This window comes from Durio zibethinus, chromosome 24, assembly GCF_047325235.1.
Source record: "Durio zibethinus cultivar Kanyao isolate XHJ-2024 chromosome 24, ASM4732523v1, whole genome shotgun sequence".
NCBI classification, from domain to species: Eukaryota; Viridiplantae; Streptophyta; class Magnoliopsida; order Malvales; family Malvaceae; genus Durio; species Durio zibethinus.
This window is the reverse complement of record NC_143185.1, coordinates 18,570,143-18,584,839: the sequence shown is the minus strand read 5'-3', so window position 1 is coordinate 18,584,839 and position 14,697 is coordinate 18,570,143. Positions and strand designations below refer to the sequence as shown.

General features: G+C 28.8%; 1 protein-coding gene across 1 annotated transcript; it reads left to right on the top strand.

Moving 5' to 3' along the window:
• The first annotated feature begins 11,860 nt into the window (after positions 1-11,860).
• On the top strand, positions 11,861-12,947 carry LOC111316171 (short-chain dehydrogenase virD-like). Its single transcript, XM_022918185.2, has one exon. The coding sequence runs from the start codon at positions 11,872-11,874 to the stop codon at positions 12,709-12,711; it is 840 nt and encodes a 279-aa protein (XP_022773920.1). The 5' UTR covers positions 11,861-11,871; the 3' UTR covers positions 12,712-12,947.
• Positions 12,948-14,697: the final 1,750 nt, after the last annotated feature.

Below are 14,697 nucleotides of genomic sequence, written 5' to 3'. Positions count from 1 at the left end.
AAAACTAAGAAATCCAAATAATTTGCCGCAGCTATATGCCAAATAAGAGAATTAGATTGATTTTTGTATGAATTTTGGCTAATTATTTTAAATTTGATTATTAATGCCTTCTTTTTTTGTTAATAGAAAATGTTGATTTTTTTTTTGTTAGTTAAAAAAAATTAAGGTTGTCATAACAGTTAACACTTATTTTGTTTTCAGGAAAATATTTAAATGAAAAGGCATAAATTTACGAGAAAATAGGAGATTCTTAGTTATAACCTTCTGGCAAGATTAAACAGCTTTTTGAGCCGGATCAAGGTGTTTTTAGGTCCAGATCGGTTGTTGGCAGCCAGAATTGATGAAAAGATAAGAGGAGAAAAGAAAACGTACTCATAATATATTAAATATTATTTAATTTTGATATAATGATAAATTTCAACATAGGGATTAAAATTTCTATTATTATTTGTATGTTAATAATAATTATAAATATATTACAAATAATGAAAATTTTAATGAAAAATAAGTGGTGAACATTGTTATTAAAATTATAACGAACTCTCGGTCCGATTGATTGAATAGATGAATCAATGTTAAAATTGATTCGATTCTATAATTAGATCAATTTTACAATTAAATCACTTTAAATTATTATGAAATGATGATTTATATAATAAATAAGTAAATCAAATGATTTTTTAAATCGAATTAATTCAATACTAACTAATAAATTTAGGTAAAATATAAAAAAAAAACCTTTAAGTATTCAAAATAATTTAATTAAGCCCTTATACTACTATTTTATCTAGATAAGCTTCTCAACTCTTATTTTTTACTATCAAAACCCATTTATCCTTAAATTAATGATATGTTGATTTATTTTGAGATATGTGAATAATAATATTACAAAAAAACCAACACATGTGTAAAAATAAGCAATTTAAAAAAAAAATGATCTAACAAAAAGTTTTATTAATTGATATCGTAATTAAAAATAATTATAAAGTTAATAATATATAAAATTAATAAAAATGAAATGTTAATAAAAATTATTAATTATTTGATCATGATAAAAAATAATTAATAAAAGAATATGTATATATATAAAAGTAATAAAAAAATCTACATTCATATAAAAAATATAAAAATTCTTTTAATTTCCTTTTAACAAATTTTCATATAAATATAAATATTTCCTTTTTATTAATTTTATACATTGATATTTCTTCTTTATTACATAAAGATTAATAATTATATTTTAATAAATAATAATTATAATAATTATTTATAATTATTTATTAGTTACTATTTATTATATTTATTAAAATATAAATATTATTTCCAACTATTAAAATATAAAATATGATTTTAATAAAATGTTAAGTAATTTCATTTCTAACGTCTAATTAATTGTTGTATGAACTTTATATTTTAAACTTTGTAATTTATGATATACTTTAAATTTTATAGTTTTATGGTTAAATTATTAAACTATAACATGAGTTAAAAGTTTAAATTTTGATTTTTTAAAATATTTAAATTTTTTAAAATATTTTTTATTAAATTGACAATTGACCCGATTAATATAGTAATTGAACCATTAATTCGATGATCCGAAAGTTTGAACCATTTAATATTCGATTTGATTCTAATAACTATGTCAGTGAAGGCTAAATTCTAATAAAGATAAAAAGTATTGCCGTTTAGAAGAAATAACCAGCTGGCTCAAAGTAATCCAAGTCCTACTTTTTCTTGGCTAATAAAAATATTTATTTTTTAAATATAATAACAAAAAAAATGCCAATAGCCATTGATATAAATACATAAACCATGCAAAGGAAGTATAATTCTAGTTAATCTCTTTCTTAGTTACATACATATAGTAAGAAAGACCTGCTATTTGTTTTCAATTCTATCCTCTTTCTATTCCCTTTTTTTTCTCTCAAGTTTTCAGGGTCTCTTAATTTTCTCTACTTTTTTCTTCCATGGAGTTTCAGAACCCAAAATTGTTTGTAGGAGGGGTTTCGAATGAAATTGACGAAGCAACACTAAGACAACACTTTAGCCAGTATGGTGAAGTGGAACATGCTTTTATTATTCATGGCAAAGGAATCGGGTTTGTGACCTTTACTGATCCTTTGATGGCCAAAAACGCTCTCCAAGAAGAACACATTATTCTTGGTACAAAGGCAAGTATTAGAATGGAACTTTTTGTATTTTTCTTTTCTTTGTTAATATATGGGGTTTGAAGTTTGATCTTGTGAAAAGTCGCATTGCTTGGTCTCACGATTTTATCTTAAAAAAAGGTTACAAGTCTAATATATATTTTTCTTCTTAATCTGCAGGTTGATGTAAAGCCAGCCAAACCAAGAGTAGAGATCAGTAATAGGAAGATTTTTGTGGGAGGTTTGCCTTCTACCATAACACTAGAAGAATTTAAAGAATATTTTGGGAGTTATGGTGCAATCACTGATGCAGCTATAATATATGACAAAGGAAGTCATAAATTTAGAGGATTTGGGTTTGTCACTTATGATTCAGAGGAAGCTGCGGAGAAGGTTTTGCAGAAGAACTTTCACGAACTGAATAATAAGATGGTGGAAGTGAAAAGAGCAGAACCAAAAGAAAAGACGAAAAAAAACATTGAGTATCACGATGTTGGTACTCCAGCTGCACTTCCGGTTCCTTGTGGCCTTTATGATGTTACTGCTCAGCCTGGTTTTATTCCTCATGGTGGAAGCTGCCGCTGCCACCGCTGCTACTACTACAACTATTACCACGACTACTACTATTGTTTTTTTGTCTTGGTCCCAGATGAATACCAACATAGTTTTGGAAGCTATTTGAGTAAATGGCCACACTAACTCTGACTCCGGGCTCCTAGCTGTAAGTGGATAAACTGGCAAAAAAGAATTTTCTTTAGCAAAATATTTTTCTATTTTGAGTTGATCATATCTTTTGTTTCAAAAAATATTGATCATGGTTTAGTTTTCTAGTTGTTAATTGAGTAGGATGACAACACTCATGAATGGAGAATGGTTTGAGGTGGGTTCTCATCAGGCTGGCCATGTGGCACAGCCTTGGGTTTCAGTCCATACTTTAAATCCCCATTTAAAGTAGAGGCCTAGAGAGTGTAGGCATCCCTCTGTTTGTGCCAGTTTTTTTCTCCGGATGCCCGTCCTAGGTCTAGGTATCTCTATGTTTGGACCATTGTGAATAACAAATGTAGATGGTTATTTTGGGAACAATGTTTATTAGCTAAATGCAATTGGCACATACAATACGTCCAGTTGCTTCTCGTGGATTTTCATACCCCTGTTGCCTAAAAATAAGATATCCATTTGAAATGGATGCCTCGGTTGTCCAAGAAAAAGTATTGGTACAATCATTGATCCCGAAAATTTTTACAATAAAATTAGGTTCCTGTGCATTGAGATTACATTATCTCACGTAATAACAATTAAAATCATATTATTACATGTGAATAACAAATGTAGATGGCTATTTTGGGAACAATGAATCTGTCAACTTGATTTATGTAATCTGTATAATCTGTAGCATTTGGCTTTTGTTTTGTTTTGTTTTGTTTTTTCTTCTTTTTTCATTGAATAATATGTATTCATATGTTTCTAATTGTTACAGGAGAACTATACAATACCAGAACAAGAGAGGAAGGCAAAATAAGGACACGAATCTGTGTAAAAAGTGTTGCACACTTGTTTTTTTTCAAAGATCGTTGAAACAGTTTAATAATCATTTGACTTTGATTATTTACTCTTAAGCTGTTTTATGATAATTTTAAATTTCTCTGCATGCTTTAATAATTATCTTCTATTTTATATTGTGATGTAGTCATTAGAGGTGTAAATGATACATTAGTACTTGTAAGCTATTCGAGTTCGATTAGAAGAAAATTCAAATTTGGTTTGATTATTATCGAGTCGAATTCGAGTAGCTCGACTTATCGATCGAGCCGAATTCGAGTATTCTTATATCTGGCTTGAGTAGCTCGCGAGCCTAATCGAGTTTTTATATTTAAATATATTTTTATTATTTTAATTAATAAAATATTTCGAATCCGAGTTCGAGTTCGAGCATAAATAATCAAACTTTTATCGAGTATACGAATCAAACTTATTTTTACATATTAATCGAGCTTAATTGAGCGAGCTCGAGTAGCTCGAATTCTATCACGAATCGAGTTCGAGCTTAAAAAATAAAATTCGATCGAATTCGAGCCGAGTATCGAGTCCCGAGTTATGAGTCGAGCTCGAACTTCTCATTGTATCGACTCGACTCGACTCAATTACACCCCTAGTAATCATACATGTGTAAGCTGCAAACAATGTGTTTTTGATAATTGTCCTTTCCAATACATTATAATTTCTAAGTCATGTGTCCTCACCTCTTTTTTAAAAGTGGATAAAATTTACTTGAAATTATTTAGATGTAGTTTGTAAAGGTTATTTTATAGAATTGAATGTAAAGATCAACAATATGTAAAAAATTTATTAAAAATATTATTTATAATTTAAATTTAATCTATATGTATTAAATAAAAAAAATTCTATCAATATATTTATTAAAAATATTTATTTAATAAATTTATTAAAAAATTTTCAAACTTTCTATACTTGATCTTTGTGATAAAATTTTTCAAAATTTCAATTTATCAATTTTAATTTTTTTTATTTTAATATTTTAATTTCTGATAAGAAACTTCCTCAAATAAAATTTCATGTAAGTCTTTGTATTAGAGAAGCATTTCTTGCACTTAAGTAGTCTGGTAATTCAATGCATTTATGTCATATAAAATATAAAAATTTATGTATTTATATCGTATTTTATATAAAAATTATTTATTATAATTTGTATTAATAGAAAATATATAAAATATATATTCTTTAATTTTATTAAATTTATATAATTATTATTAAAATTTTAAATTTTATAATTTTTATATCTATTTTTAATATCCTATCATATATTTTAAATATTGTAAATTCAGATTTAGTGTTAAGAGTGTGCTTTCTTGCATGAAAGGAACCCACCAACAACCCGTGCTAGACATTTGTGATTTGTAAATCTATTCAATTCATTTCTAAACAAAAAACTTTCTTTGATTGCGCTGTATAGAGGGGTCTAGGAATGTGGGGATTTTGGTGATCAGTGCTTTATGGATCTTGACTAGGGAATACAGTCTGGCTACTGCTTTGCTTTCTTTGGACATGTAGACGGCTTTCTCCGCTTGTGATAGAAAATCTAGTAGGGTCTTCTCTTCTCGGCAGGGCTACACCACCCCTAAAGTTTAGGGTAGTCCCACTGTCCCAGCCTTTTTACATCTCTTAATTATCATAAACAATATATTACCATAAAATCTTTTCATATATTTGAAATGAGAAGGAAAATTGCAAAATAGCACGCAATTACCAATCCAAAAGAAAAATATGTATGCTACTACAGTTTGCAGACTTGCACCAAGCAAAGTAGCTCTAGGAAAAGAATCAAATGTCTGAATGCGACTTTATTATCAATTTTCCTTAGCAGATGATATAAGGAATGTCAATAGTTAGGATATAGTATATTTAATGGATATTTTAAATTTATTTTTATTTTTATTTTTTTGAATATTTAATAAGTATAAGTAATTCTTATGCCTATAATTTAAAAAATAAAAATAAAAATTTATTTCTAAATTTTTTATTTTTTATTTATATATTTAGGTAATTTTTTATAAATATATATTCATATATATTTTTTAATAAAATATATATTAATTATAATTAATTTAAAAATATAATTGGTATTATTTAATAAAAATATATTTACCAATTATATATAAATATATATGTAAAATACGAATATAAGATAAGTATTATATTACCTGTCCTTATATTTATACCTAATAAAAATTTAAAATTATATCTATTTCTATCTTATATCCATAATATAATACTAACTTCATTTTCATTTGGTAAAAAGTCACTCAAAGAAAGAGAGAAGAAGATAAAAGCAAAGTTAAAAAAGAGTAGTGAGGTTTAGAATGTTGTAGAGAAATTTAGCATTGATTAATAGAAAGAAACTACCAAGGAAAAAAAATGCTCTCTCTTTCACAGTCACTCCCTCAAAAAGGAAAAGGGATTAATGATCTTTTTGTTAGAAAGCGTGAGATCCAGCTCCATGTGTTATTTGACTATTCAAAGCCATGGGCCTTGTGTTTTAGGTTACTCTAAAAAAGTTCTACATAATTTAAAACATGATGGCTAGTTTTGGAGTGAAAAATAAATAAAAAAGTGCATTGCAAGCTGAAAAGGGGAAAAAAGAAGTTAAAAAAATAAAGAGAAAAAAAAAGAGTTGGTTGAATAAAAATCAATATATGATCCGATTGAGCTAAAATTTTATCAACAAGTATATAATTTAGAGTTCTACATGATGAAAATTGGGTTTGAAGCTTTCTAAAAATAAATTCATGATATATTTGTTAAGTCATTTATTTGGTGACATTTCTCTAATTATCTCTCTAGTTATTGATTAGTTCTAATTTTAGCTAGATGAGAACTTTGTATATCTATTATTTGATAGTGAAGATTTTTCTAGTGGTTCATAATTTTTTTCCTCCACACTGGAGAGTTTTTCACATAAATCTTAATATACTTTATTTTTTTATGTTTTAGATTATTAATTATTGTCTATTACTGTATGTTTATTATTAAAAATTGCTTCTATATTGTTATGTTTATTGTTTTAGGCCTGACAAGTAATATCAGAATGATGGTTATTTTCAAATATCGACACAGAAGTAACTCAAGACAAAAATAAATTATGTTTAAGATCATAAAGGGTATACAAGTTCAATGATAAAATTGATAGCATCAAATTATTCAATTTATAAACTTATGATGAAGGATCATTTATATTGTAAAGATTTGTATGAACCGATATTTGGTGATTCAGCTAAACTAATAGATACAAAAGATAAAAATTGGAAGAAATTAGGCAAAAAGATTTAGCTATAATCAGAAAAAGGGTTGATATCAACATGTTTCATCATGTAGCGCAGGAGAAAGATGCACATACTATTTTAAAAAAATTAATAGCATTTTATGAGAGGAAAACATGTATGAATAAAGTTAAGCTTGTTAAAAAGGTTGTAACTCTATAATATAGAGATGGACGATTGGTTATAGAATATTTGAGTGATTTTTATGATATATTTAATTGGATAACTATTATGGAGCTTAATATGGATAATGAAATGAAGGCGTTGTTTATTTTAAGTTCATTGCCAGACAGTTAGAATACTGTAGTTGTGACTATTCTTAATTCAGTTTCTGATTACAACGTAATATTGGTGATGGTAAAGATAGTATACTTAATGAAGAAAGAAGGTGAAAAGATTTAGAACCTAAGAATCAAGTTCTTGTCATAGAGAATAAGAGTAGAAACATCGATAAAGGTTAGAACTCAAAAGGTCATAGTAAGTCTAAACATATATCCAAGTCTAAAAATAAAGTGAAATACTTCCATTGTAATAAAGTAGGTTATATAAAACGATATTGTAAAATTTTAAAACAAGAGTGAAAAGATGAAAAAGTAAGAGTTTAGATGATGCCAATATTATAATAGTAAATTCAGATAGTGATTCAGTTACTTTGATTCATACACATAGTGATTGTCATCATGTTACACAATATACAAGATATAGATGCAATTGAATGGCAACCAGATAAATGTCATTGAGGATGATGTTTTAGCAAACTCGTGACACAAGAGCCTGGTACACACATGTTTTGACAAGGCGATCTCTCATTACCTTGACCAAAATGATGTCTTTGGATTCATGTGATCATTATTTTTTTGGTAAGTATCATAGAGTTTTTTTTTGTAAGAATTCTTAGAGAAAAGAAAATAAATTGGAATTGATTCATTCTGACATATGTGGTCTCATTGAGGTTGAATCATTGAGTGGTAGCAGGTATTTTATTACTTTTATTGATGATGCTTCACGTAAGACTTCGATGTATATGTTGAAAAAAAAACAAGTATTGTAGTATTTTCAAAAATTTTATACCATGGTGAAAAGGATGACAAGGTTGTCTACCATTGAAATGTATTCAAACTGAAAATGATGAAGAATACACATCCAAAGATTTTAAAAAATACTATTTAAAGCTTGGGATCAGACATGAGATAACAAAACCTGAAACATCGCAACATAATGGTGTGGCTGAAAGGATGAACTACACCATTTTATAAAAAGTCAGATGTATGTTGAGGATAACAAAATTACCAAAGTCATTCTAGGGTGAAGCAGTCAATGCAGCTTATTATTTGCTTAACAGATCACCATCTATTCTTTTAAGCTTTGACATTTTAAAAAGAGTGTGGATAGGAAAAAATGTTTCATACTCTCACTTGAAAGTTTTCGAGTGTAAAGAATTTATGCACATGCCAAAAGAGTAGAGATCAAAGCTTAACAGTAAAGCTACATAGTGTGTATTTGTAGGATATGATAATGAAGAATTTAGTTACAGGGTATAGGATCTAGTAAAAAAAAATATTAAAAAGTTGAGATATGATTTTTCATGAAAAAAATGGTAGACTTTGAGAAAAATAAAAAGACTACATAGGTTACTGTTAAGTATGATATTTTCACACCGATATAGGTTCCACAAAAAAAAAGCCACAGATGGTAAAAATAAGTAAAAGATAGAACTTGAGAATACAAATGAGCCTATCACTGTTAATTATAAGCCAAATGCAATTAGTTTTGTGCATGAGGGGCAATCCTCTTTACCTGATAGTGTTGAGCAAGATGAACAGTCTTCTACACCAAAAAGTGTTAAATAGGAAGAGTTACTTTCAAAATCAGGTAGTGTAACGTCTCAACATTTGAGATCTATCAGAGAGCATAGATCATCTACTAGGTATCCAACTTTAAATTTTATTTTAGTTATCAGTGAGAGAAAGTCAGAGAGCTTTCAAAATATACGGACTACTACAGATAAAAAGCATTGGGTAAAAGCAATGAAAGAATATATGGAGTCATTACAAAAAAATGATACATATGATCTTGTTAAACTTTCAAAAGGGATGAAGTTATTGAAGAATAAATGGGTGCTCAAGTTAAAAAAAGATGAGGACAAACTAATGAGGTACAAAGCTTGATTGATGGTAAAAAGTTTTTTTTTTTTTTAGAAACTTGCATTGATTTTAATGAGATCTTTTCTCTAGTTGTGAAGATGAGTTTTATTCGAGTGGTACTAACTTGTTTTAATCTTGAGTTTGAGCAACTTAACATCAAGATTGCTTTCTTACATGGTGACTTGTAGAAGGACATTGATATGATAGGATTTCGAAGTGAAAGGGAAAGAGCACTTAGTTTGCAAATTAAAAAAAAGTTTGTATGGTTTGAAACAAGCTCCGCGATAGTGGTATAAAAAATTTGATTTTTTTATAATAAGCCACAATTATAAAAGAATAGTAACAGATTCTTATGTGTATGTCAAAAAATTCTCTAATGGTAACTTCATTATTCTCTTATTATATATTGATGAAATATTGATTGTTGGACAAGATGCTAGTATGGTTCGTAGGTCGAAAGAATAATTATCTAAGTCCTTTGACATAAATGATTTAGATCCAGTAAAGCAGATTCTTAGTATGTATATTATTTGGGATAAAAGAGTTGAAAAACTATGATTATCACCAAAAAAAATGTTAAACGGATGCTTAGTAGATTCAACATACAACATAGTAAATCAGTTAACAGTCCATTTGCTAACCATTTTCATCTGAATAAAAAATCTTATCCAATGACTAAGGAAGAGCAACTAACTATGTCTAATATTCCTTATTCTTCTATAGTTGATTCTTTGATGTATCTTATGTTTTGCACACGATTTAACATTACTCATGCAGTTGATGTAGTGAGTAGATTTCTTTATAATTCGAAAAAGATTCACTGAGAAGTAGTGAAATAAATTTTTAGATATTTAAAGAATAGCTCAAAAATGTACTTGAGTTATAGAGTTTCACTATCAGTTCTAAAAATATTTACTAATGCTAATATGACATATGATCTTAATGGTAAAAAATCTATTTTAGGGTATTTATTCACTTTTGCAATAGGAGTTGTGTCTTGGCAGTCTAATTTACAAAAGTTTGTTACCTTATCAACTATAAAGGCTAAATACATTACAACAAATAAAGCAGGTAAAGAAATGCTATTAATGAAATATTTTCTTCTTAAATTAGGGTTAAATTAGAAAGAATATGTGATATTTTGTGATAGCCAGAGTGCTTTAGATTTGAGTAAGAATGTCATGTATACCTTGTTAAAACGAAGCATATTGATGTTAGATATCACTAGCTATGTTCGATGATTAAGGAAAAACATATATTGTTGAAGATAGTCCATACTAATGAGAGTACAGTGGATATGTTGACAAGGCACTTCCTAAATAAAAGTTTGAGCTCTACAATAACTTGGTCAAAATAGGTTCATTGGCCAAGGTAAGTTCCAAATGAAACTGCTGTGGTGATGAATCTTTTCCTAATAGGGCTGAAAGAGGAGATTGTTAGAAAGAGTGGGGTTCAGCCCCATGTATTATTTGACTATTCAAAGGTTATGAGCCTTGTGTTTTAGGCTACTCTAAGGGAGTCCTACATAATAAAATATGTGAGGGCTAGTTTTGGCATGAAAAAAAAATAGAGAAGTATGCCGCAAGTTGAAAAGGGGAGAAAAGCAAAAAAAAAAAAAAAGGAAAAAAAAGAGAGAGTTGGTTGAACACAAGTCAATACGTGATCCAACTACGTTTAAATTTTATCAACAAGTTTATAATTCAGAGTTTTACATTCTCAAAGGTGAATATATGGTTTGAAACTTTGCAAGAATAAATCCATAGTGTATATGTTCAGTCACCTATTTGATGAGATTTTTTCAATTATTTTTCTAGTTGTTGATTAGCTGATGAGAATTTTATATATCCATTATTTGATAGTGAAGATTTTTTTAGTAGTCCATGGGTTTTTCTCTTTATACTGGAGGATTTTTTTAGGTAAATCTTAGTATACTTTATTTTTTTTACGTTTTGAATTATTAATTGTTATTTATTACTATAATTTTATTGCAATTTATTAATTCTACATTATTGTATTTGTTACTTCAAACCCAATACTTTTAGCCCCATGGAGTAAGTATAACACAAAATAATGAGCTATGGTCACTCTCAAATTTATTGCTAGCCATTACGTGCTTTATCTGTTTACCTTGCATTGCATTGCAAGCTAGCTATTTTTCTGTAATACCATTTGGATTTGCTGGCTCCCACGTGAATTACCAAATTAATCCCTTCGCCTCATAAATTTTATGCTTCCTTTTTTGTTCTTTAATGCCATGCCAAATGCTCTGCTTATTTTTCTCTTCTTTGCAAGATTGATATTGAATTAGTTGAACTATGTATGCATAATATTACTATTTAAGCATTTCATTACCCATTAATCATTTATAAAATCATAAAATAGGATTGAACAATAATTCATATCAGATTCCAAACGAATTAGATCAATCAGATCAAATCATGTCAGCCTTTTTTTTATTCAATTAATAACTGACTTGATATTAATGTTAACCGAAATGCTTCTCTGGCCTTACCTGAATGGAGCCATATATATAAGTACAAAGACAAATGGCCTATGTCTATAAGCTAACAAGCTCCAATTCTACCGGCCAATTTTCTTTGAAGAAGCGTATCCTTAAAGCATATTCTGCATCTAAATTTAAACTATGAACAAGAAAAAACCTTGGTGAATTTAATATTCTGCCTCACCGATCTTTTATAAGATGAAAGAACCTAGTATTATCAAACAACAATAGGAAAACAAAAGATGCAGGAGCCAAAGGTTGTTCTAGTCACCGGTTGTGCCAAAGGTGGCATTGGATATGAATATTGCAGGGCATTTGCTAAGCAGAATTGCCGCGTCGTTGCTTCTGATATCCCTCAACGCATGGATGACATGCTAGATTTCGGTTCCGATAAAATTGAAACGATGGAGCTCGATGTTTCATCAGACGAGAGCGTGTCATCAGCTGTGAACACTGTTATATCCAAGTATGGTCACATTGATGTGGTACTAAATAATGCTGGTATAGGAAGCACCGGCCCTTTGGCTGAGCTTTCACTGGATGCAATCAAGAAAGCTTGGGAAATCAACACATTGGGGCAGCTAAGAATGGTGCAACAAGTTGTGCCTCACATGGCTTCAAGGCGCAAGGGAATTATAGTCAATGTAGGGAGTGTTGTTGGAAGAGTGCCAACCCCATGGGCAGGGTCATATTGTTCTAGCAAGGCTGCTGTCCATGCCATGACCAACGCTTTGCGTGTTGAATTAAGGCCCTTTGGCATCAATGTGGTGCTTGTGGTGCCTGGTGCTGTGAGATCAAATTTCGGAAGCTCTAACCTCGAAAGGCTGGGAAATCATGATTGGAAACTTTATAATGAATTCAAGGATGCCATTGCTGAGCGAGCCAGGGCTTCCCAAGGTTCCAAGGCAACAGATGCCACGACGTTCGCACGACATGTCGTAAAGAAGGTTTTGAGTCCCAAACCACCAAAGCAGATAGTATTTGGTCACATGACTGGTTTGTTTGCTGTACTTTCATGTTCTCCACTTTGGGTTAGAGATCTGTTTTTCAGTACTCGTTTCAACCTAAACAAGAGAGTCTAAGGAATTACAAATGGTCGAATTATCAGCTACTCAAGTTAACAACTACTGAGCTGATTAGCAGATCATACCAAGAAGGAATTGATATGTTCGTGAGTTAACAGGTATTTATTGAATAATAGAGAAGTACCTGTAACTTTCTTTTTTGCATGTTGAAGTTATCAGAATTTGAACCCGATCACTGAAACTTAAAATCCAGAATAGGTCGGGTCACTGTTAGCGAAGTACCTGTAACTTGTTTCCTTTAAAAGGAAAGCAAAATCGGCTTATGCAGCAGCGAAGTTTCTTTGTTAGTCGATGCACTATTTCTAGAAAAACTTATTGGTCTCCAGTGCTTTTTTTTTGGGCGGATTTTCTCATCATTGCTAAAATAAAAAAAGATGGGAGGGAGTGTACCCCTCAAGCTCTTCTGTTACATCTTTCCCACTCAAAAACTCTTCCCCAATCCCCACTCTCTTTTCAAACAAAATCGTTCTCTAGAAATTCTCTCCAATGAATTTGGCTATAGTCATGCAAATTTTGCATGCAAAAATGTATACTTTATACCATGAAATTTATTCAGGCCAACATATATATGGTACTGACTGAAACCCTCTCTCAAAAAATTCCAATTTAATTCTTGAATTTTACCCTTTAAATCTTTACTAGGTTTTTTTAGCTTGAATTTCAATATGAAACATAGTCCTGATCGATGCCGCCTAACACTCTGTTTGGCTGCCTCGAATAATATTGTGATTTTCAAATTTTTAAAAATTGTTACTTTTTAATCTTTAGGGATAGGATCTTATAATAAATTATATAAAAAATTATTTAATATATTGTCAGCAAAATTTTTAATTTCAAATTAATAAAATGACATATGTCTCATTTTTTTAAATTAATTTTTTATTTATTTAAATATGCACTAAGAATATATATAACCTTCTAAACCCGATTTGTAAAATTAAAAATTTATACTACCAATATATTTGATAATTTCTCAAATTATAAATGCTCTTGAGAAATTATTTTTACCTACAAATGATTATTATAATTATTTAAAAAATTACATATATCATCTATATGTATTTAAGGAAAAATTTATTAATTTAAAAATTTTATAGAGATATTTAATTTAATTTTTTTTAATACTTATGCATTTTATTCTTTTATATATAAATAGATAGAAAAAAGATGATATACATATATAATATAACAAATTAACAATTAAATGTTTACATTTATTGTAAAAACTAATTGACAAATTGAAATGCTTAATAAAATTGATATAAAGTTGGACTAAGTCCAACAATCTCAAATTAAAAAGCACAAATTCTTAACATATGCTTGAATACGTAAGGCAAAATTTTCATTCGTGCCCAAAGGAGATCTTTATAACAAAGTCTCTTCTTGTCGAAGAAACCAAGACCATGTAATTAAAAAATAGAAAATAATTTGGAATGGGCCAGGCTTATCACACCCAACCCCCCTCTTATTTGATTGTACTAAATGATTCCCAAGCATTTGGACCCACCAGGGTCCCTACAATTAGGTAAGTTATTTCACTCAAACCAAACTTTTTTTTGCCTAGGGTTATCATTAGTAATTTATATATTTATATTACATAAAATATTAATAATTTATATATTTATATCATATTTTATATAAAAATTATATGTTATAATTTATGTCAATACAAAAACATAAAATATATATTTTTATTTTGTTAAATTTATTTAAGATTTTTGTTAAAACTTGTATTGTATTGTGTTTGAAATTATCAAGTTTATTTGATATTTTTTTTTCTTTCGTTTTTAAGGTCCACAAACAAAATACCAACCCTTTTATATGGCTGTTCGGATACATCTAACTTCTCCAATTATAAGAATCGAGCAAACTTTCTTTTACACTCCACATTGCAACACCCATTGTTTTTTGTATTTTAAAGCTTTCAAGGTGGCATAAATTGAAGTCTTAAATGGAACTACTGTTGGTGTTAGGCCTTTTTGC